A 21,740-nucleotide genomic window follows, 5' to 3' on the forward strand; every position below is an offset into this window, starting at 1 on the left:
TAAATATTGGAAAGGATAATCAATTTAATGGGATAAATATTGGAAAGGATAATGGATTTAATGGAATAAATATTGGAATGGATAATGGGATAAATATTGGAATGGATAATCAATTTAATGGGATAAATATTGGAATGGATAATCAATTTAATGGGATAAATATTGGTATTGATAATGGATTTATTGGGATAAATATTGGAATGAATAATCAATTTAATGGGATAAATATTGGAATGGATAATGGGATAAATATTGGAATGGATAATCAATTAAATGGGATAAATATTGGTATGGATAATCAATTTAATGGGATAAATATTGGTATTGATAATGGATTTAGTGGGATAAATATTGGAATGGATAATCAATTAAATGGGATAAATATTGGAATGGATAATGGATTTAGTGGGATAAATACTGGAATGAATAATAAATTTATGGATAATCAATGGATAATCAATTTATTGTTATTATTATTTCCCTGGATTTGTGATGCCCCAAATGAAGATTTATAATCAGATAGTAATACTACTACCACTACTACTACTACTACTACTACTACTACTACTACTACTAAATGTCATCATAATATCATGATAATATTGTAATATAATGTAATGTAATATAATGTAATGTAATGTAATGTAATGTGATATAATGTGATATAATATAATATAATAAATATAATATAATAATGTAAAATTAATAATAGTAATAATAATTTATATTATTATTATTATAGCACCAAATATTATTATTTCTATAAATAGTAGTATTATTATAATTACAACATCAATAATAATGTGATGTAATTTGATTTATAATCTGATTATTTATATCACATTTTTAATCTGATCATTTATAATTTACAGTCTGATTTTTTGCATGTTAATAATAATAATAATAACAATAACAATAATAATATCATAATAATATCATTATAATATCCGAATATAATATAATATAATATAATATAATATAATATAATATAATATAATATAACAATGTAAAATAATAATATTAATAGATAATAATGGTAATAATAATAATAATAATAATATAATAATGATAATAGACAATATGATTATTTATGGCACCAAATATTATTATTTATATAAATAATAGCATTATTATAATTGCAACATCAATAATATTGTAATGTAATTTGATTTGTAATCTGATTATTTATATCACATGTATAATCTGATAATTTATAATTTCCAGTCTGATTTTTTGCATGTTAATAATAACAACAACAACAACAACAACAACAACAACAATAATAATAATAATAATGATAATAATAATAATAATAATAACTTAATCATATCATTATATAATTATAATATTGAAATATAATATGATATGATATAATATAATATAATATTAATATAATATAATGTTATGTAATACAATATAATATTAATATAATATTATATAATGTGATATAATAATGTATAATAATAATAATAGATAATAATAGATAATAATAGAAAATAGATAATAATAGATAATAATGATAATAGACAACATGATTATTTATAGCACCAAATATTATTATTTTTATAAATAATAGTATTATTAATGTAACATAAATAATAATATAATGTAATTTGATTTATAATCTGAGTATTTGTCACATTTTTAATGTGATCATTTATAATTTAAAGTCTGATTTTTTGCATGTTAATAATAATAACAATAATAATGTCATTATAATATCATTATATCAATATAATATAATGTAGTATAGTATAGTATAATATAATATAATATAATATAATATAATATAATATAATATAATATATAATATGATGTAATGTGATATAATAACGTATAATAATAATGATAATAATAACAATAGATAATAATAGATAATAATAATAGATAATAATAGATAATAATGATAATAGAGAATATGATTATTTATAGCACCAAATATTATTATTTATCTAAATAATAGTATTATTATAATTACAACATGAATAATAATATAATGTAATTTGATTTATAATTTGAATATTTATATCCCATTTTATAATCTGATCATTTATAATTTCCAATCTGATTTTTTGCATGTTAATAATAACAATAACAATAATAATAATAATAATAATATATCATTATATTATTATATCATTATAACATCATAATATAATATAATATAATATAATATAATATAATATAATATAATATAATATTGTATAATGATAATAATGATAATAATAATAAATGATAATAGTGAATAATAATAATAATAGATAATAATAGATAATAATGATAATCGACAATATGATTATTTATAGCACCAAATATTATTTATATAAATAATCATATTAGTATAAATACAACATTAATAATAATATAATGTAATTTGATTTATAATCTGAATATTTATATCCCATTTTATAATCTGATCATTTATAATTTCCAATCTGTTTTTTGCATAATAATAATAATAATAATAATAATAATGATAATAACAACAATAATTTGTTTTATAATCTGTTTATTTAGAACCATAAATATTATTATTTCTGTAAATAATGGTATTATTATTATAATAGCAATAACGATATAATTGGATTTATAATCTGACCGTTTGTCTCCCATTTTGTGATGGGATCATTTCTAATTTCCGCTCCGCTTTGTGCCTGTGCGCGCCGCCCCCGCAGAGCGAGCTGGGCAGCTTTGCCTGCAGCTCCCGCCTGCACCGGGCGCCGCAGAACCCCCGCTTCCAGAGCGTGTTCCAGCCCTGCAACCTGCAGGGGGCGCTGCAGCTCCTGCACGACTTCCACGCGCGGGTGCCCGTGGAGTGCAGCCCCAGGAAGGCGGGCAAGAGCGGTAAGGGTGGGCTGTGCCCTCTGCTGAGCCACGGTTGGGGCAATTTAGAGTTCTTTTAAACAATTTTTGTTCTATTTTCAGTCTCAGGTGAAGGGTGAGACAATACAGATATCGTAACTCACAGCATCACGATCAGAAGTTAATTATTTCTTAATTACAATATACTAAAAGTGTTTATTTGTCTCTCGGCTTTAGCCACACCAAGTACCAGGTTATGAAGAAATATAAGTGAGGGGACAGGATTATGCCCTTTGCTGACCCTGATCTGGGGCAACTGAGGGGTGGTTTAAACAATTTTTATTCAATTTTCAGTCTTATATGAAGGGTGAGACAATACAGATATCTTAACTCACACCATCACAATCAGAAGTTCATTATTTCTTAATGACACCACCAATTTTCCACACCAATTTCCTATAAATCCATTTTCCACAGGGACAGGGTGAGGAAAGCCTGAGCAGGCTGTGAGGAAATAGAAGTGAGGGGGCACGGTGGGTTATTCCTTTTTCTGACCCTGATTTGAGGCAATTTAGAGTTCTTTTAAACAATTTTTATTCTATTTTCAGTCTCATGTGAAGGGTGAGACAATCCAGATATCATAACTCACAGCATCACAATCAGAAGTTAATTATTTCTTAATCATAATATACTAAAAGTGTTTCTTGATCTCTCAGCTTTAGCCACACCAAGTACCAGATTATGAAGAAATATAAGTGAGGGGACAGGATTATTCCCTTTTCTGACCCAGATTTGGGGCAATTTAGTGGTGTTTTAAACAGTTTTTATTCCATTTTCAGTCTCATGTAAAGAGTGAGATAATACAAATGTCATAACTCACAGCATCACAATCAGAAGTTAATTATTTCTTAATTACAATATACTAAAAGTGTTTATTTGTCTCTCAGCTTTAGCCACACTAAGTACCAGTTTATGAAGAAATATAAGTGAGGGGACAGGATTATGCCCTTTGCTGACCCCGATTTGGGGCAATTTAGCGGTGTTTTAAACAGTTTTTATTCTATTTTCAGTCTCAGGCTAAGAGTGAGACAATCCGGATATCATAACTCACACCATCACGATCAGAAGTTAGTTATTTCTTAATTACAATATACTAAAAGTGTTTATTTGTCTCTCGGCTTTAGCCACACCAAGTACCAGGTTATGAAGAAATATAAGTGAGGGGACAGGATTATGCCCTTTGCTGACCCCGATTTGGGGCAACTGAGGGGTGGTTTAAACTATTTTTGTTCTATTTTCAGTCTCATGTGAAGGGTGAGACAGTACTGATATCATAACTCACACCATCACAATCAGAAGTTAGTTATTTCTTAATGACACCACCAATTTTCCACACCAATTTCCTATAAGTCCATTTCCCTCAGGGACAGGGTGAGGAAAGCATGAGCAGGATGTGAGGAAATATAAGTGAGGGGACAGGATTATTCCCTTTTCTGACGCTGATTTGGGGCAATTTAGAGGTGTTTTAAACAGTTTTTATTCTATTTTCAGTCTCATGTGAAGAGTGAGATAATACAAATGTCATAACTCACACCATCACAGTCAGAAGTTAATTATTTCTTAATTACAATATATTAAAACTGTTTATTTATCTCTCAGCTTTAGCCACACCAAGTACCAGTTTATGAAGAAATATAAGTGAAGGGACAGGATTATGCCCTTTGCTGACACTGATTTGGGGCAATTTAGAGGTGTTTTAAACAGTTTTTATTCCATTTTCAGTCTCATGTAAAGAGTGAGATAATACAAATGTCATAACTCACAGCATTACAATCAGAAGTTAATTATTTCTTAATTACAATATTCTAAAAGTGTTTTTTGGCCTCCACACCAATTTCCTATAAATCCATTTTCCACAAGGACAGGGTTGGCAAAGCATGAGCAGGCTGTGAGGAAATATAAGTGAGGGGCAGGGTGGATTATTCCCTTTTCTGACCCAGATTTGGGGCAATTTAGAGTTCTTTTAAACAATTTTTATTCTATTTTCAGTCTCATGTGAAGGGTGAGACAATCTAGATATCATAAGTCACACCATCACAATCAGAAGTTAATTATTTCTTAATTACAATATACTAAAAGTGTTTCAGAGTGGCCACTTGGTCTTTGCCTTGCTACAGAGCAAAAGAAAAGATGGAAAGGGAAACAAATTTTACATTTTGCTGGTGTAAACATAAAGGGGAAAACTAGGAAATCTGCGAATTCTAAAAACCAAAAGGAATTATTTTTGCAGTGAAAGGAGTAAAAGAAACAGATTTTTCAAGGAGTGAGCAGTGAAAAACACCCATCCACACACCCCAAACTGCCCTTCCCTGTTCATTCTTTTCCCAGCAAACGAATTCTCGTGTTTGCCCAAGCAAGTGGCCTGGATTTTGGCAACCAGGAAAGTTTTCATGTACCCGGAGCTGCTGCCCATCTGTGCCTTGAGGGCAAACCCTCCCCGGGACAAGATCGTGTTCACCAAGGCAGAGGACAAGTGAGTGATTATCGCACAATTATTGCACAATTCTTGCACAAAACGGGTGGAAATGGGTTTGTTAAAGAGGATTTCAATCCTCGGGGAGAGCTGAGAGGTTTCTCATCCCTTCCCTTCCCTCTTTCCCTGTGCAGCCTGTTGGCTTTAGGGCTGAAACATTTCGAAGGGACGGATTTCCCCAAGCCTCTGATCAGCAAATACCTGCTGCCCACCAAAACTGCCCACCAGCTGGCAGTGAGGATCAAGAACCTGAACATGAACAGAGCCCCTGACAACATCATCAGGGTAAGGGCCACCTCCTGGGCTCTGTGCTCCAGGGGCTTCTTATTTAAAATGAATTATCATGTTTGGGGTAGCAGTGAGGATTTTACCTTTTGTTTCCATTAGATACTGATTGGACTCTTTAGAGAGTTTTAGTTTTAGAGACTCTTTAGTTTTACCAGGACTATCCAATCAGATAGTCCTGGTAAAACTCAGTGATCCTGGTTAAAAATTCATCCAGGTGAATTATTTCAAGAAAAAGTCATTCTTGTGGTGGCAGTGAGGATTTAATCTTTTATTTCCCTTAGCCACAAAATTAGATTAAACAACACCTGCATAAAACACCTGGGAACAAAACCAGATTAAACAACTCCTGCACAAAACCAGATTAAACAACACCTGCACAAAACAAAACCAGTTAAAACAAAATCTGCACAAAACCAGACAAAACAACACCTGCACAAAACCAAACCAGATAAAACACCCTTCCAGCAGCTGCTCTGTGCTCCAGGGGCTTCTTATTTCAAATAAAATGTCATCCTTGGGGTGGCAGTGAGGATTTAAACTTCTATTTCCCTTAGATACTGATTGGACTCTTTAGAGCTCAGATAGTCCTGGTAGAACTCAATAAATCTTGATGAAAAGTTGATCCAAGTGAGCTTTTGAGTAGCAAAATTGAAATAAAAGTGGTTTTTGCAGCCAACTGGGCAGTAATGCCGTGCCATAAACTAGTGGGGACAAAACCAGATAAAACAAAACAACACCTGCATAAAACAAAACCAGATAAAACAAAATCTGCACAAAACCAGATAAAACAGCTCCTGCCCACCAGCTGGCAGTGAGGATCAAGAACCTGAACATGAACAGAGCCCCTGACAACATCATCAGGGTAAGGGCACCTCCTGGGCTCCTTATTGCAAATAAAATGTCATCCTTGGGGCAGATGTGAGGATTTAACTTTTAAAATTGAGGATTATTTCCATTAGAATACTGATTGGACTCTTTAGAGCTCAGATAGTCCTGGTAAAACTCAGTGATCCTGGTTAAAAATTCATCCAGGTGAATTATTTCTAGGGCCTCTTATTTAACCAAAAGTCATCCTTGTGGTGGCAGTGAGTATTTAACCTTTTATTTCCCTTACCTACAAAACCAGATTTAACAACTCCTGCATAAAACCAGATTAAACAACTCCTGCACAAAACCAGATTAAAAAACACCTGCACAAAACCAAACCAGATAAAACACCCTTCCAGCAGCTGCTCTGTGCTCCAGGGGCTTCTTATTTCAAATAAAATGTCATCCTTGGGGTGGCAGTGAGGATTTAACCTTTTATTTCCCTTAGTCACAAAATCAGATTAAACAACTCCTGCACAAAACCAGATTAAACAACACCTGCACAAAACAAAAACACATAAACCAACACCTGTATAAAACAAAACCAAACCAGATAAAACAATACCTGCAGAAAACAAAAACACATAAAACAACACCTGCATAAAATCACATAAAACAACAGCTGCATAGAACAAAATCAGATAAAACAACACCTATATAAAACAACACATTCATAAAACAAAACCACATAAATCAACACCTGTATTAAACAGAAACAAGATAAACCAACACCTGCACAAAACCACATAAAACAAAAATGCATAAAACAACACCTGCATAAAAACACATAAAACAACACAAGATAAAACAGCACCTGCATAAAACAAAACCAGGTAAAACAACAGCTGCATAAAATGACATAAAACAACACCTGCATGAAACAAAACCACATAAAACACCTGTAAAACAAACAGATAAAACAAAACCAGATAAAACAAAACAACACCTGCATAAAACCACATAAAACAACACCAGATAAAACAACACCTGCATGAAACAAAAGCAGATAAAACAGAACAACACCTGCACAGCTGCCTGAATCTGTGAGAGCAGCCAGCACGGCACTGAGCTCCTGGTTATTATTTTTAATATTCCTGTGGGTAAAACCTTATTAAAAAATCCCTTCATTGACATGAACACCTGCAGAGAGCCCAGTCCTTCACCCCAGCAGTGTCACCTGAGCAGTGTCACCTGTGGCTGCAGTGTCACCTGAGCAGTGTCACCCGAGCAGTGTCACCTGTGTGGCAGCAGTGTCACCCGAGCAGTGTCACCTGTGTGCCTTTGTCACCCATGTGCCTTTGTCACATGTGTGGCTGCTGTGTCACCTGAGCAGTGTCACCTGAGCAGTGTCACCCATGTGGCTGCAGTGTCACCTGTGTGGCAGCAGTGTCACCTGTGTGCCTTTGTCACCTGTGGCTCAGTGTCACCTGTGTGCCTTTGTCACCTGTGTGGCTGCAGTGTCACCCCAGCAGTGTCACCCCAGCAGTGTCCCTGTGTGGCTGCAGTGTCACCTGTGTGGCTGCAGTGTCACCTGTGTGGCTGCAGTGTCACCCCAGCAGTGTCCCTGTGTGGCTGTGGCTGCAGTGCCACCTGTGGCTCAGTGTCACCTCTGTGGCTGCAGTGTCACCCCAGCAGTGTCACCTGTGGCTCAGTGTCACCTGTGTCCCTTTGTCACCTCTGTCCGTGTCCCCTCAGCACTACAAGAGGACCAAGCAGCTGCCGGTGCTGCTGCGGTGCTGTGAGGAGCTGCAGTGTCACCTGTGTGCCTTTGTCACCTGTGTGGCTGCAGCGTCACCCCAGCAGTGTCACCCCAGCAGTGTCCCTGTGTGGCTCAGTGTCACCCCAGCAGTGTCACCTGTGTGGCTGTGGCTGCAGTGTCACCTGTGGCTCAGTGTCACCTCTGTGGCTGCAGTGTCACCCCAGCAGTGTCACCTGGGCAGTGTCTCCTGTGTGGCAGCAGTGTCACCTGTGTGCCTTTGTCACCTGTGTGGCTGCAGTGTCACCCCAGCAGTGTCACCTGAGCAGTGTCACCCCAGCAGTGTCACCTGTGTGGCTGTGGCTGCAGTGTCACCTGTGGCTCAGTGTCACCTGTGTCCCTTTGTCTCCTGTGTGGCTGCAGTGTCACCTGAGCAGTGTCACCTGTGTGCCTTTGTCACCTGTGTGGCTGCAGTGTCACCCCAGCAGTGTCACCTGTGGCTCAGTGTCACCTGTGTCATCTGTGTCCCTTTGTTGCCTGTGTGGCTGCAGTGTCACCTGTGTCCCTTTGTCACCTGTGGCTCAGTGTCACCTGTGTCCCTTTGTCACCTGTGTGGCTCAGTGTCACCTGTGGCTCAGTGTCACCTGTGTCCCTTTGTCACCTGTGTCCGTGTCCCCTCAGCACTACAAGAGGACCAAGCAGCTGCCGGTGCTGCTGCGGTGCTGTGAGGAGCTGCAGTGTCACCTGTGTCCCTTTGTCACCTGTGTCCGTGTCCCCTCAGCACTACAAGAGGACCAAGCAGCTGCCGGTGCTGCTGCGGTGCTGTGAGGAGCTGCAGTGTCACCTGTGTCCCTTTGTCACCTGTGTCCGTGTCCCCTCAGCACTACAAGAGGACCAAGCAGCTGCCGGTGCTGCTGCGGTGCTGTGAGGAGCTGCAGTGTCACCTGTGTCCCTTTGTCACCTGTGTCCGTGTCCCCTCAGCACTACAAGAGGACCAAGCAGCTGCCGGTGCTGCTGCGGTGCTGTGAGGAGCTGCAGTGTCACCTGTGTCCCTTTGTCACCTGTGTCCGTGTCCCCTCAGCACTACAAGAGGACCAAGCAGCTGCCGGTGCTGCTGCGGTGCTGTGAGGAGCTGCAGTGTCACCTGTGTCCCTTTGTCACCTGTGTCCGTGTCCCCTCAGCACTACAAGAGGACCAAGCAGCTGCCGGTGCTGCTGCGGTGCTGTGAGGAGCTGCAGTGTCACCTGTGTCCCTTTGTCACCTGTGTCCGTGTCCCCTCAGCACTACAAGAGGACCAAGCAGCTGCCGGTGCTGCTGCGGTGCTGTGAGGAGCTGCCGCCGCACGAGTGGAAGGCGCCTGTGGAGCGGGAGGAGCAGCGCCTGCCCTTCTGGCTGAAGGTATTTCCTCGGGGGAGCTGGGCTTTGGGTCGGTTTTGGGGTTTTATTGGGTTTTGTGGGGATTTTTTGGGTTTTGTGGGGATTTTTTGGGTTTTGTGGGGATTTTTTTTCCCCTTGTGGATTCTCCTTTTGGATTTTTTCCTCATGGATTTTCCCCTTGTAGATTTTTCCCCTTGTGGATTTTCTCCTTTTGTGGATTTTTCCCCTTGTGGATTTTTTTCCTTGTGGTTTTTTTCCTTCTGTTTTTTTTTTTTTTCCCCTTGTGGATATTTTCCCTTGTGGATTTTCCTTTTGTGGATTTTTTCCTTGTGGATTTTCCGTTTGGATTTTCTCCTCTTGTGGATTTTCCTTTTGGATTTTTTCCTCATGGATTTTCCCCTTGTGGGTTTTCCCCTTTTGGATTTTTTCCTTCTGGATTTTCCTTTTGAGTTTTTTCCTTTTGTGGAATTTTCCGCTTGTGGATTTTTTTCCTTTTGGATTTTTCCCTTTTGTGGATTTTGCCCTTTTGTGGATTTTTTTCCTTTTGGATTTTTTCCTTTTATGGATTTTTTCCCTTTTCTGGATTTTTCCCTTGTGGATTTTCCCCTTATGGATTTTCCCCTTGTGGATTTCTTTTCCTTGTGGATTTTATTTTTTCCTTGTGGATTTTCCTTTTGGATTTTTTCCTTGTGGATTTTTTCCTTTTGTGGATTTTTTCCTTGTGGATTTTTCCCCTTGTGGATTTTCTCCTTATGGATTTTTTCCTTGTGGATTTTTTCCTTTTGTGGATTTTTTCCTTTTGTGGATTTTTTCCTCATGGATTTTCCCCTTGTGGATTTTTTCCTTGTGGATTTTTCCCCTTGTGGATTTTCTCCTTATGGATTTTTTCCTTTTGTGGAGTTTTTCCTTTTGTGGAGTTTTTCCTTCTGTTTTTTTCCCTTCTGTTTTTTTTCCTTATGGATTTTTTCCTTTTGAATTTTTTCCTTTTGTGGATTTTTTTTTCTGGTTTTCTTCCTTCTGGATTTTTTCCTTTTGTGGATTTTTTCCTTTTGGATTTTTCCTGGAGCCACAGACACCATTCCTATGAGTCAGGCAGTCAGGGAGCCCTGTCCCCAAGGCAACAACTGCACTCGAATGCCATAAAATCCATTTCTCTTCATCACCGCCTGTTCCACAGGGAACTTTCCTTCCCACAAAATCTGATTTTTACTAAAGCAACCTTTATAAAGCCAAAAAAAACTTCGTTTTTCCTCAGGATCTCAGTCTCCTAAAGGCTTTGCAGTGCAACTCATGAATTTAAAGTACTATTATGTCCTATTATGTTACTATTAAGTAACATGGAGTACTATTATGTTACTATTAAGTAACATGGAGTAGTAGAAAGGAAATAAATCCCGCTTGTAGAAGCAGGCAGAGGAAGCTCTGCCAGCTCGCAGAGTTGCCTTCTGTGCTGCTGTGTGAAGGTGAAAATACAGAAATAAATAATAAATAAAATAATTAAAATAAATCCTTGCTCCTTTCAGGCAAGCTTGCCCTCCATCCAGAGGGAACTGAAGCAGCTGGCAGAAGATGCCAAGGAGACGCCAGCTTCACCTGCTGGAGAATCTGCCCTGGTGGGGGCAGAGAAGGAAACTCCAGGCAGGGAATGTGATGAAAAATATCCTTTGCTGATGCCCAAGGGGCTCGTGCTCACCCTGAAACCTCTGGGAAACCGCTTCTCCAGGAGGCCCTGGAGGAGGCAGAGATGTGCAGCTCTGAAACCCGTGCTGATCCGGCCCAGCCCCTGCCTGCAGCCCAGCTCCAGCCCCCCGGGCCTGCAGAAAAACCAGAAATCGCCTCAGGCCGAGGCCGCCCCCAGCAGGGTCCGCGGCCGCGTCCCTCGGCCCATCCAGCCGGCCCCGCCACCCCTGAGGGTCCCGGCAGTGCTGGCGGCTGGGGATGCCTTGGAATTCCAGAATGTTCTGCCCGCTGGGCAGCCGAGCTCCAGGCAAGCCTTCCCAGGCGCTGTGGTGGCCTCGGAGCCGGGGGGTTCCCAGGCCAAGGTGATGCTGCCGGCCCCGGGCGCCGCGAGGGCGCGCAGGCCGTGCGTGAGGAAGGGCTACCAGAGGAAAAAAGGGCCCAAATCATCCCCGGCGATCAAAGCTCCCCCTGTGCTCCAGCCCTCCCCTGTCATCCTCACCGTCCCTGCCACCACGGTGAAGGTGCTCAACATTGGCAACGGCTGCAACGTCATCCAGCCCCTGAGCACGGCCGTGGGCCGCGCCGCGCAGGCCATCCCTGTCACCACCCTGCTGGTGAACCCCTCCACCTTCCCCTGCCCCCTCAACCAGCCCCTGGTGACCTCGTCCATCCCGTCCCTGATTGTGTCCCCCAGCCCTGTTGGGAGAGAAGGGGAGGAGAAGCTGACCCTGCTCCCTGCTCCAGGAGCTTTCCCTGCGGTGGAGCCCAAGGTGGAGCCCTCAGAGCTCTTTGTCCCTTGCTCCACTTTGTCCCCAAAGAAGGAGTGCGGCGCCAACCCTGCCCGTGGGGACACTCAGGACAAGGGGAAGAGCTGGGCAGTGGCAGAGGGAGATGGGAACACATCAGAGCCTTTGCCCGTGGTGGAGCTTTTGCCTCGCTTGGAAAATCCCGACGCACCGGCGGAAATCAAGTCTGAAGATTTAAGTGATGCTCCCAAAGAAGCCAGCCTGGCCCAAAAGAGGGAAATTTTATGTGCTGAAAGGAAGGAGGAGTTCATGCTGGGCCTTGGCCAGGAGCTGAGCATGGAGGCCGCCTGCTCCTGTGGGGACGAGCCCGAGAAGGAGCAGATCCCCTGTGAGGAGAAGGGAGAGGAGCCAGGCCAGGCTGGGCCCTGCCCTGCCCAGGGGGAGCAGCAGGGGGAGCCTGGGGGGGCTGCAGGGCCCCCGGGCACCGGGGACTCCCCGAGGAACCCCCAGTGCCCGGCTGAGAGGGAGGCAGGCTTCAGCAGCCCCCCAGGGGACTCCTCCAGCGTCGATGGGCTCTCCGTGGGGACACCGGCCGGCCCCGAGGCCGCAGGGGACAGGGAAGGGCAGGAGGAGGAGGAGGAAGATGATTTTGATGATTTTACGCAAGATGAGGATGAGGAAATGTCATCAGCCTCGGAGGAGTCGATTCTGTCGGTGCCGGAGCTGCAGGTAAAGATAAAACTTGAAAAGATAAAAGTTGAAAAGATAAAAGTTGGAAAGATAAAACTTGAAAGTCCCTAAAAAGGGGCAGTTGTGAGTGTCCTAAAACAGCCTGTGGAGTCAGGGATCCCACTGGGAACCCCGTTGGGAACCCCACTGGGGATCCCACTGGGAATTCCACTGAAATCCCAATTGAAATCCTACTGGGGATCCCACTGGAAATCCCATTGGAAATCCCACTGGGAATCCCACTGGGGATCTGGAAATCCCACGGGAAATCCTACTGGAGATCCCACTGGAAATTCTACTGGAAATCCCATTGAGGATCCCACTGGGGATCCCATTGGAAATCCCACTGAAAATCCCATTGGGGACCCCACTGAAATCCCAATGGAAACTCCGCTGGGAATCCCAGTGGGAATCTCACTGGAGATCTGGAAATCCCACTGAGGATCCCACTGGGAATCCTGCTGGGGATCCCACTGGGGATCTAGAAATCCAGCTGGGATCCCATTGGAAATCCCACTGGGGATCCCACTGGAGATCCCACTGGAAATCCTACTGGGGATCTGAGAATCCCACAGGGGATCCCACTGGGGATCTGGAAATCCCACTGGGAACCCAATGGAAATCCCAATGGAAATCCCACTGGGGATATAGAAATCCCACTGGGAATCCCACTGAGAATCCCTCTGAAATCCCACTGGAGATCCCACTGGAAATCCTACTGGGAATCCCACTGGGGATCTGGAAATCCCACTGGGATCCCATTAAAAATCCCACTGGGAACCCCAATGAAATCCCACTGGAAATCCTACTGGGGATCCCACTGATAATCCCACTGAAATCCCAATGGAGATCCCACTGGAAATCCCACTGGGGATTATTTCTAAGGAAATAATAATTTAAAAAATTATATTTTTTAACCAAATAAAATTTTAAAAATTATATTTTTGAGCCAAATGAAATTTTAAAAAATGGGATTTTTAAAATTATTATTTCTAAGGAAACAGTGAAAAAACTGATGTGGCTGGCAACAGAGAGATGTTTAAACCAAATAAAATTTTAAAATGGGATTTCTTAATTATTATTTCTAAGGAAATAATAATTTTAAAAATTCTATTTTTGAGCCAAATAACATTTTAAAAATTATATTATATTATGTTATGTTATGTTACGTTATGTTATATGTTATGTTACATTACGTTACATTACATTATATTATATTTTATTATATAATATCATATTATATTATATTATATTATATTATATTATATTGTATTGTATTATATTATATTATATTATATTATATTATATTATATCTGGCTGCAACAGAGAGACGTTTGAACCAAATAAAATTTTAAAATGGGATTTTTTTTATTATTATTTCTAAGGAAATAATAATTTAAAAAATTATATTTTTGAGCCAAATAAAATTTAAAAAATTATATTTTAAAAAATATTTTTAAATATCTATTTTAAAAATTATATATTTTTCTATTTTTTTAGTTTTAAAAAATGGGATTTTTAAATTATTATTCCTAAGGAAATAATGATTTAAAAAAATTATATTTTTAGGCCAAATAAAATTTAAAAATGGGATTTTTAAATTATTATTTCCAAGGAAACAATGGAAAAGCTGACCTGGCTGGCCACAGAGAGACGTCTGAGCCAAGAGGGAGATTCTGAAGAGGAGAATTCCCAGGAGGAGAACTCGGAGCCTGAGGAGGAGGAGGAGGAGGAAGGGGAGGGGATGGAGAGCTCCCACAAGGAGGATGAAACGTGTGGGGACCCCTCGGAGGAGCCCAAATCTGCTGCCACCACGGCCAAGGCGGCGTCCCCACAGGTGGAGACCCTCAGGAGGCCAGCAGGTGGGTGTGGGGACACAGGGGACTTTGGGGACAGCAGGTGGGTGTGGGGACACAGGGGACTTTGGGGACAGCAGGTGGGTGTGGGGACAGCAGGTGGGTGTGGGGACACAGGGGACTTTGGGGACAGCAGGTGGGTGTGGGGACACAGGGGACTTTGGGGACACAGGGGACTTTGGGGACAGCAGGTGGGTGTGGGGACACAGGGGACTTTGGGGACACAGGGGACTTTGGGGACAGCAGGTGGGTGTGGGGACACAGGGGACTTTGGGGACAGCAGGTGGGTGTGGGGACAGCAGGTGGGTGTGGGGACACAGGGGAGTTTGGGGACACAGGGGACTTTGGGGACACGGGGCAGTTTGGGGACAGCAGGGGAGTTTGGGGACACAGGGGAGTTTGGCACACAGGGGACTTTGGGGACACAGGGGAGTTTGGGGACACAGGGGAGTTTGGGGACAGCAGGTGGGTGTGGGGACACAGGGCAGTTTGGGGACACGGGGCAGTTTGGGGACAGCAGGGGAGTTTGGGGACAGCAGGGGGTGTGGGGACAGCAGGGGAGTTTGGGGACAGCAGGTGGGTGTGGGACACAGGGGAGTTTGGGGACACAGGGCAGTTTGGGGACACAGGGCAGTTTGGGGACACAGGGGACTTTGGGGACACAGGGGACTTTGGGGACAGCAGGGGAATTTGGGGACACAGGGGACTTTGGGGAAACGGGGCAGTTTGGGGACACAGGGGACTTTGGGGACAGCAGGTGGGTTGGGGACACAGGGCAGTTTGGGGACACAGGGGACTTTGGGGACACAGGGCAGTTTGGGGACAGCAGGTGGGTTTGGGGACACAGGGGAGTTTGGGGACACAGGGCAGTTTGGGGACAGCAGGTGGGTTTGGGGACACAGGGGACTTTGGGGACACAGGGGACTTTGGGGACACAGGGGAGTTTGGGGACAGCAGGTGGGTGTGGGGACACAGGGGACTTTGGGGACACGGGGCAGTTTGGGGACAGCAGGTGGGTTTGGGGACACGGGGCAGTTTGGGGACAGCAGGTGAGTTTTTTGGGGTTATTTTGGACAGCAGGTGAGGTCTGTGGGTATTTTCTTTTGGATACCAGCCGGTGACGTCTTGGGTGTTTTTTGGATGCCATCAGGTGGGTTATTTTGGGATTATTTGGATGCCAGCAGTGATTTCTTTGGGGTTTTGGGCTACCAGATGAGTGCTGTGGGGTTTGGGGACAGCAGTTGAGTTCTTTGGGGTTTTTTTGGATACCAGGTGAGTTCTGTGGGGTTTTATGGACAGCGGGTGAGTTCTTTGGGATTTTTGGATGCCAGCAGGTGAGTTTTGGACACCAGGTGAGTTTTTTGGGGTTTTTGGATGCCAACAGGTGAATCCCTTGGGGTTTGTTAGATGCCATCAGGTGGGTTATTTTGGGATTATTTGGATGCCAGCAGTGAGTTCTTTGGGGTTTTGGGACACCAGGTGAGTTCTGTGGGGTTTTATGGACAGCAGGTGAGTTCTGTGGGGTTTTATGGACAGCAGGTGAATTTTTTGGGTTATTTTGGACAGCAGGTGAGGTCTGCGGGTATTTTTTTTTTTTTTCGGATACCAGCAGGTGAGTTCTTTGGGGATACCAGCAGTGATTATACCCACACTTCCACTTGGGAAGTATATCTCTCCTCCCCTTCCAGGCAGCACAGAAAACGTATATTTTGCACAAATTTGACCATTTCTGTTGGAATCCTCCCCAGGAGAGGCCCTGAAGGCCCCGGGGAGGAGCAGGAGCTCCCTGAGGAGCAGGAGCAGGAGGGGCCGAGCTCGGGGCAGCAAGGACACGGCCAAGCTGCTGCTGCTCTACGACGAGGACATCCTGGACAGGGACCCCCTGAGGGAGCAGAAGGACCTGGCCTTCGCCCAGGCCTACCTCACCAGGGTAAGGCAGCCCAAAAACATCAGCAATTTGGGGTTTTCTGCCACAAAACGCCAAAAATTTGGGGTTTTTTACCACAAAATATCCCAAATTCGGGGTGTTCTGCCACAGAATATCAAAAGTTTGCCACAAAACGTCAGAAATTTGGGGTTTTTTTACCACAGAACGTCAGAAATTTGGAGTTTTTTATCACAAAATATCCCAAATTCGGGGTGTTCTGCCACAGAATATCAAAAATTTGCCATAAAACGTCAGAAATTTGGGATTTTTTACCACAGAACGTCAAAAATTTGGGGTTTTTTTACCACAGAACGTCAGAAATTTGCCACAGAACGTCAGAAATTTGGGATTTTTTACCACAGAACGTCAGGAATTTGGGGTGTTCTGTTGCAGTACATCAGGAATTTGGGGTTTTCTGCCACAAAACGCCAAAAATTTGGAGTTTTTTACCACAAAATATCCCAAATTCGGGGTGTTCTGCCACAGAATATCAAAAGTTTGCCACAAAACGTCAGAAATTTGGGGGTTTTTACCACAGAACGTCAGAAATTTGGAGTTTTTTATCACAAAATGTCCCAAATTCGGGGTGTTCTGCCACAGAATATCAAAAATTTGCCACAAAACGTCAGAAATTTGGGGTTTTTTACCACAAAATGCCAAAAATTTGGAGTTTTTTACCACAAAATATCCCAAATTCGGGATGTTCTGCCACAGAATATCAAAAATTTGCCACAAAACGTCAGAAATTTGGGGTTTTTTACCACAAAATGCCAAAAATTTGGAGTTTTTTACCACAAAATATCCCAAATTCGGGGTGTTCTGCCACAGAATATCAAAAGTTTGCCACAAAACGTCAGAAATTTGGGGTTTTTTTACCACAGAACGTCAGAAATTTGGAGTTTTTTATCACAAAATATCCCAAATTCGGGATGTTCTGCCACAGAATATCAAAAGTTTGCCACAAAACATCAGAAATTTGGGGTTTTTTACCACAGAACGTCAAAAATTTGGGGTTTTTTACCACAGAATGTCAGAAATTTGCCACAGAATGTCAGAAATTTGGGGTTTTCTGCCACAAAACATCAAAAATTTGGGTTTTTTTACCACAAAACGTCAGTAATTTGGGGTGTTCTGATGCAGAACATCAGCAATTTGGGGTTTTCTGATGCAGAATGTCAAAAATTTGGGGTTTTTTACCACAAAATATCCCAAATTTGGGGTGTTCTGCCACAGAATATCAAAAGTTTGCCACAAAACGTCAGAAATTTGGGGTTTTTTACCACAGAACGTCAGAAATTTGGAGTTTTTTATCACAAAATATCCCAAATTCGGGATGTTCTGCCACAGAATATCAAAAATTTGCCACAAAACGTCAGAAATTTGGGGTTTTTTACCACAGAACGTCAGAAATTTGCCACAGAACGTCAGAAATTTGGGATTTTTTACCACAGAACGTCAGGAATTTGGGTTTTTTTACCACAAAATATCCCAAATTTGGGGTTTTTCTGCCACAGAACGTCAGAAATTTGGGGGTTTCTGCCACAAAACGTCAAAGATTTGGGGTTTTTTACCACAAAACATCAGTAATTTGGGGTGTTCTGATGCAGTACATCAGGAATTTGGGGTTTTCTGCCACAAAACGTAAAAAATTTGGGGTTTTTTACCACAAAATATCCCAAATTCGGGGTGTTCTGCCACAGAATATCAAAAGTTTGCCACAAAACGTCAGAAATTTGGGGTTTTTTTACCACAGAACGTCAGAAATTTGGAGTTTTTTACCACAAAATATCCCAAATTCGGGGTGTTCTGCCACAGAATATCAAAAGTTTGCCACAAAACGTCAGAAATTTGGGGTTTTTTTACCACAGAACGTCAGAAATTTGGAGTTTTTTACCACAAAATATCCCAAATTCGGGGTGTTCTGCCACAGAATATCAAAAATTTGCCACAAAACGTCAGAAATTTGGGGTTTTTTACCACAGAACGTCAGAAATTTGCCACAGAACGTCAGAAATTTGGGATTTTTTACCACAGAACGTCAGAAATTTGGGATTTTTTACCACAGAACGTCAGGAATTTGGGTTTTTTTACCACAAAATATCCCAAATTTGGGGTTTTTCTGCCACAGAACGTCAGAAATTTGGGGGTTTCTGCCACAAAACGTCAAAGATTTGGGGTTTTTTACCACAAAACATCAGTAATTTGGGGTGTTCTGATGCAGTACATCAGGAATTTGGGGTTTTCTGCCACAAAACGTAAAAAATTTGGGGTTTTTTACCACAAAATATCCCAAATTCGGGATGTTCTGCCACAGAATATCAAAAGTTTGCCACAAAACGTCAGAAATTTGGGGTTTTTTTACCACAGAACATCAGAAATTTGGAGTTTTTTACCACAAAATATCCCAAATTCGGGGTGTTCTGCCACAGAATATCAAAAATTTGCCACAAAACGTCAGAAATTTGGGGTTTTTTACCACAGAACGTCAAAAATTTGGGGTTTTTTACCACAGAATATCCCAAATTCGGGGTGTTCTGCCACAGAATATCAAAAATTTGCCACAAAACATCAGAAATTTGGGGTTTTTTACCACAGAACGTCAAAAATTTGGGGTTTTTTACCACAGAATGTCAGAAATTTGCCACAGAATGTCAGAAATTTGGGGTTTTCTGCCACAAAACATCAAAAATTTGGGTTTTTTTACCACAAAACGTCAGTAACTTGGGGTGTTCTGATGCAGAACATCAGAAATTTGGGGTTTTCTGATGCAGAATGTCAAAAATTTGGGGTTTTTTACCACAAAATATCCCAAATTTGGGGTGTTCTGCCACAGAATATCAAAAGTTTGCCACAAAACATCAGAAATTTGGGGTTTTTTACCACAGAACGTCAGAAATTTGGGGTGTTCTGCCACAGAACATCAGAAATTTGGGGTTTTTTACCACAGAATGTCAGAAATTTGCCACAGGACATCAGAAATTTGGGGTTTTCTGCCACAAAACATCAAAAATTTGGGGTTTTTTACCACAAAACATCAGTAATTTGGGGCATTCTTATGCAGAACATCAGCAATTTGGGGTTTTCTGCCACAAAACGTCAAAAATTTGGGGTTTTTACCACAAAATATCCCAAATTCGGGGTGTTCTGCCACAGAATATCAAAAGTTTGCCACAAAACGTCAGAAATTTGGGGTTTTTTAACAAAGAATATCAGAAATTTGCCACAGAACATCAGAAATTTGGGGTTTTCTACAACAAAATGTCAGAAATTTGGGGTTTTTCTGATGCAGAACTTCAGAAATTTGGGGTTTTCTGCCACAGAATGTCAGAAATTTGGGGTTTTTTACCACAGAATGTCAGTGATTTGGGGTTTTCTGCCACAAGACATCAGAAATTTGGGGTTTTCTGCCTCAGAGCATCAAAAGTTTGGGGTTTTTTACCACAGAAAGTCAGAAATTTGGGGCTGTTCGGTCACAGAACATGAAAAATTTGGGGTGTCCTGCAACAAAACATCCGAAATTTGGGTTTTTCTGCCACAAAACCTCAGAAATTCGGGGTTTTCTGATGCAGGACATCAGAAATTTGGGGTTTTCTGATGCAGAACATCAAAAATTTGGGTTTTTTTACCACAGAAGATCAGAAATTTGGGGTGTTCTGCCACAAAACATCAGAAATTTGGGGTTTTCTGCCTCAGAACCTGAAAAATTTGGGTTTTTTTACCACAGAACATCAGAAATTTGGGGTTTTCTGATGCAGAACATCAGAAACTTGAGGCGTTCTGCCACAGAACTGCTGGGTCTGCCTGGGGTGGAGTTATTTGTTCCTACATGTGGTGCTTCACTTCCCAAAGTGTTCCTTTCTTGAGAGGAGGAGAGCAGCTCCTCCTCAAGCTCTGAGTTCTCTCCCTGGGAATTCTCTTCTTGGTTTGAACTTGGCTCTCTGTTGCAAGCCAAGTCAGTTTTTCCATTATCTCCTTAGAAATAACCAAAAAAATATACCATTTTTTTATTTTAATTTGGTTTGGTATCCGTCAGCAGCTTCCTCACAGCCAGTTTCACTGATCAGCACCTGCCCAGCTCAAGGATTTTGTTAAGGAACAGAACTCCAACCCCTCCAGAGCTGCTTAAAATTCTAAAATTAAATTTCAGCAGATTCCTGCTGTTGTTTTTCCTCCTCCTCCTCCTTTCTTAAGAGTGGGAGCTGGAACTGAAGGATTCAGGGGCTGAGGGTGCTCAATCCACAGCAGAAAATTCTGAATTTCTGACCTTCCCAGTCTGCACTGGGATGTGCAGCTTTGGTTCATGTTTAGGAAATCGCTTGGTTGCTTCAACAAAATTGCAAAATTATGTAAATTGTGAGTAGAGGAGATCAAATATTAATAGGTTAACAGAATTTAGGGAGAAATTCCTCCCTGGGAGGGTGGTGAGACCGTGGCAAGACTGGACAGAGCTTGGCGCGGTGCAAAGTGCCCACAACACGGCCTTGGAAGGATTTTTATCATCCCTCCCGCACAAATTACTCTGTGACCAGTTCATTTCTCCTCCTGGGTGTCCCCAATGCCCCCCCAGGTCCGTGAGACCCTGCAGCACATCCCAGGGAAATACGAGGATTTCCTGCGCGTCATCTACGAGTTCGAGATGGGCGCGGACAGGCGGACGGCCGTGGATCTGTACTGCACCCTGCAGAAGCTGCTGCGCGACTGGCCACAGCTGCTCACGGACTTTGCCGCTTTCCTCCTGCCCGAGCAGGCTCTGGAGTGCGGGCTGGTAGGTGGGGTGAGAGGAGGAGGTCGGGTTTGAGGCGATGGAAAAGTTTGTGGGAGTGGGAAGGTAAAGAATTCTTCCCAAGGCAAGGAGAAGCAGCAAAATTGGCAGTTTTGCCTTGCTGCAAATTTGCTTTTATGAATCAGAATTGGAAAGGTTTTGGTGGTTTTTATGAATCTCCTGCTCAGTGTGGCCGTGGAGGATCAGCCTTTCCCATTTGGCTGCAGATAGAGCAAGCAGTGATTCCCCTGTCTCCAAATCTCCCTTGCACTTTGCAGGTTGTAGGATTGAGGTTTCACCTCTTCCATCCTTCCTGAATTTCCCTGATTTATGTGCAAAGCCAAACTTTATAGCTCAGTGGAAGTTAGAGGCTGTAAACCACCAGAAAGAAAATCTTTTTGCACAATAATCTTTAGGCGGTGGTTCTGCAGACAGAGCAAAAAAGGTTTATAAACACCCTGGCTGTTTGAGCAACTA

The 21,740-nt window shown here is 42.0% G+C and overlaps 1 protein-coding gene and 1 long non-coding RNA gene across 2 annotated transcripts in view; one reads left to right on the plus strand and one right to left on the minus strand.

Moving 5' to 3' along the window:
* LOC128948197 (GON-4-like protein) overlaps positions 1–21,740 on the plus strand; it is a 47,938-nt gene that overhangs the window by 14,738 nt on the left and 11,460 nt on the right. The window contains exons 7-14 of the mRNA XM_054292809.1: positions 2,676–2,844; positions 5,191–5,335; positions 5,470–5,620; positions 9,468–9,584; positions 11,087–12,718; positions 14,334–14,580; positions 16,323–16,504; positions 21,069–21,266. Coding sequence (XP_054148784.1) covers positions 2,676–2,844; positions 5,191–5,335; positions 5,470–5,620; positions 9,468–9,584; positions 11,087–12,718; positions 14,334–14,580; positions 16,323–16,504; positions 21,069–21,266 — 2,841 coding nt within the window. The remainder of the gene's footprint in view (positions 1–2,675; positions 2,845–5,190; positions 5,336–5,469; positions 5,621–9,467; positions 9,585–11,086; positions 12,719–14,333; positions 14,581–16,322; positions 16,505–21,068; positions 21,267–21,740) is intronic.
* Positions 5,828–7,009, minus strand: LOC128948167 (uncharacterized). Its single transcript, XR_008484093.1, has 3 exons — positions 6,773–7,009; positions 6,361–6,428; positions 5,828–5,928 (listed from the first exon to the last, which is right to left on the minus strand). It is a non-coding gene; the product is annotated as an uncharacterized LOC128948167 (long non-coding RNA).

Source organism: Melozone crissalis, unplaced genomic scaffold (assembly GCF_028551555.1).
Source record: "Melozone crissalis strain CALT ecotype California unplaced genomic scaffold, PUWL_Pcris_2 ptg000114l_1, whole genome shotgun sequence".
Taxonomy (NCBI): Eukaryota; Metazoa; Chordata; class Aves; order Passeriformes; family Passerellidae; genus Melozone; species Melozone crissalis.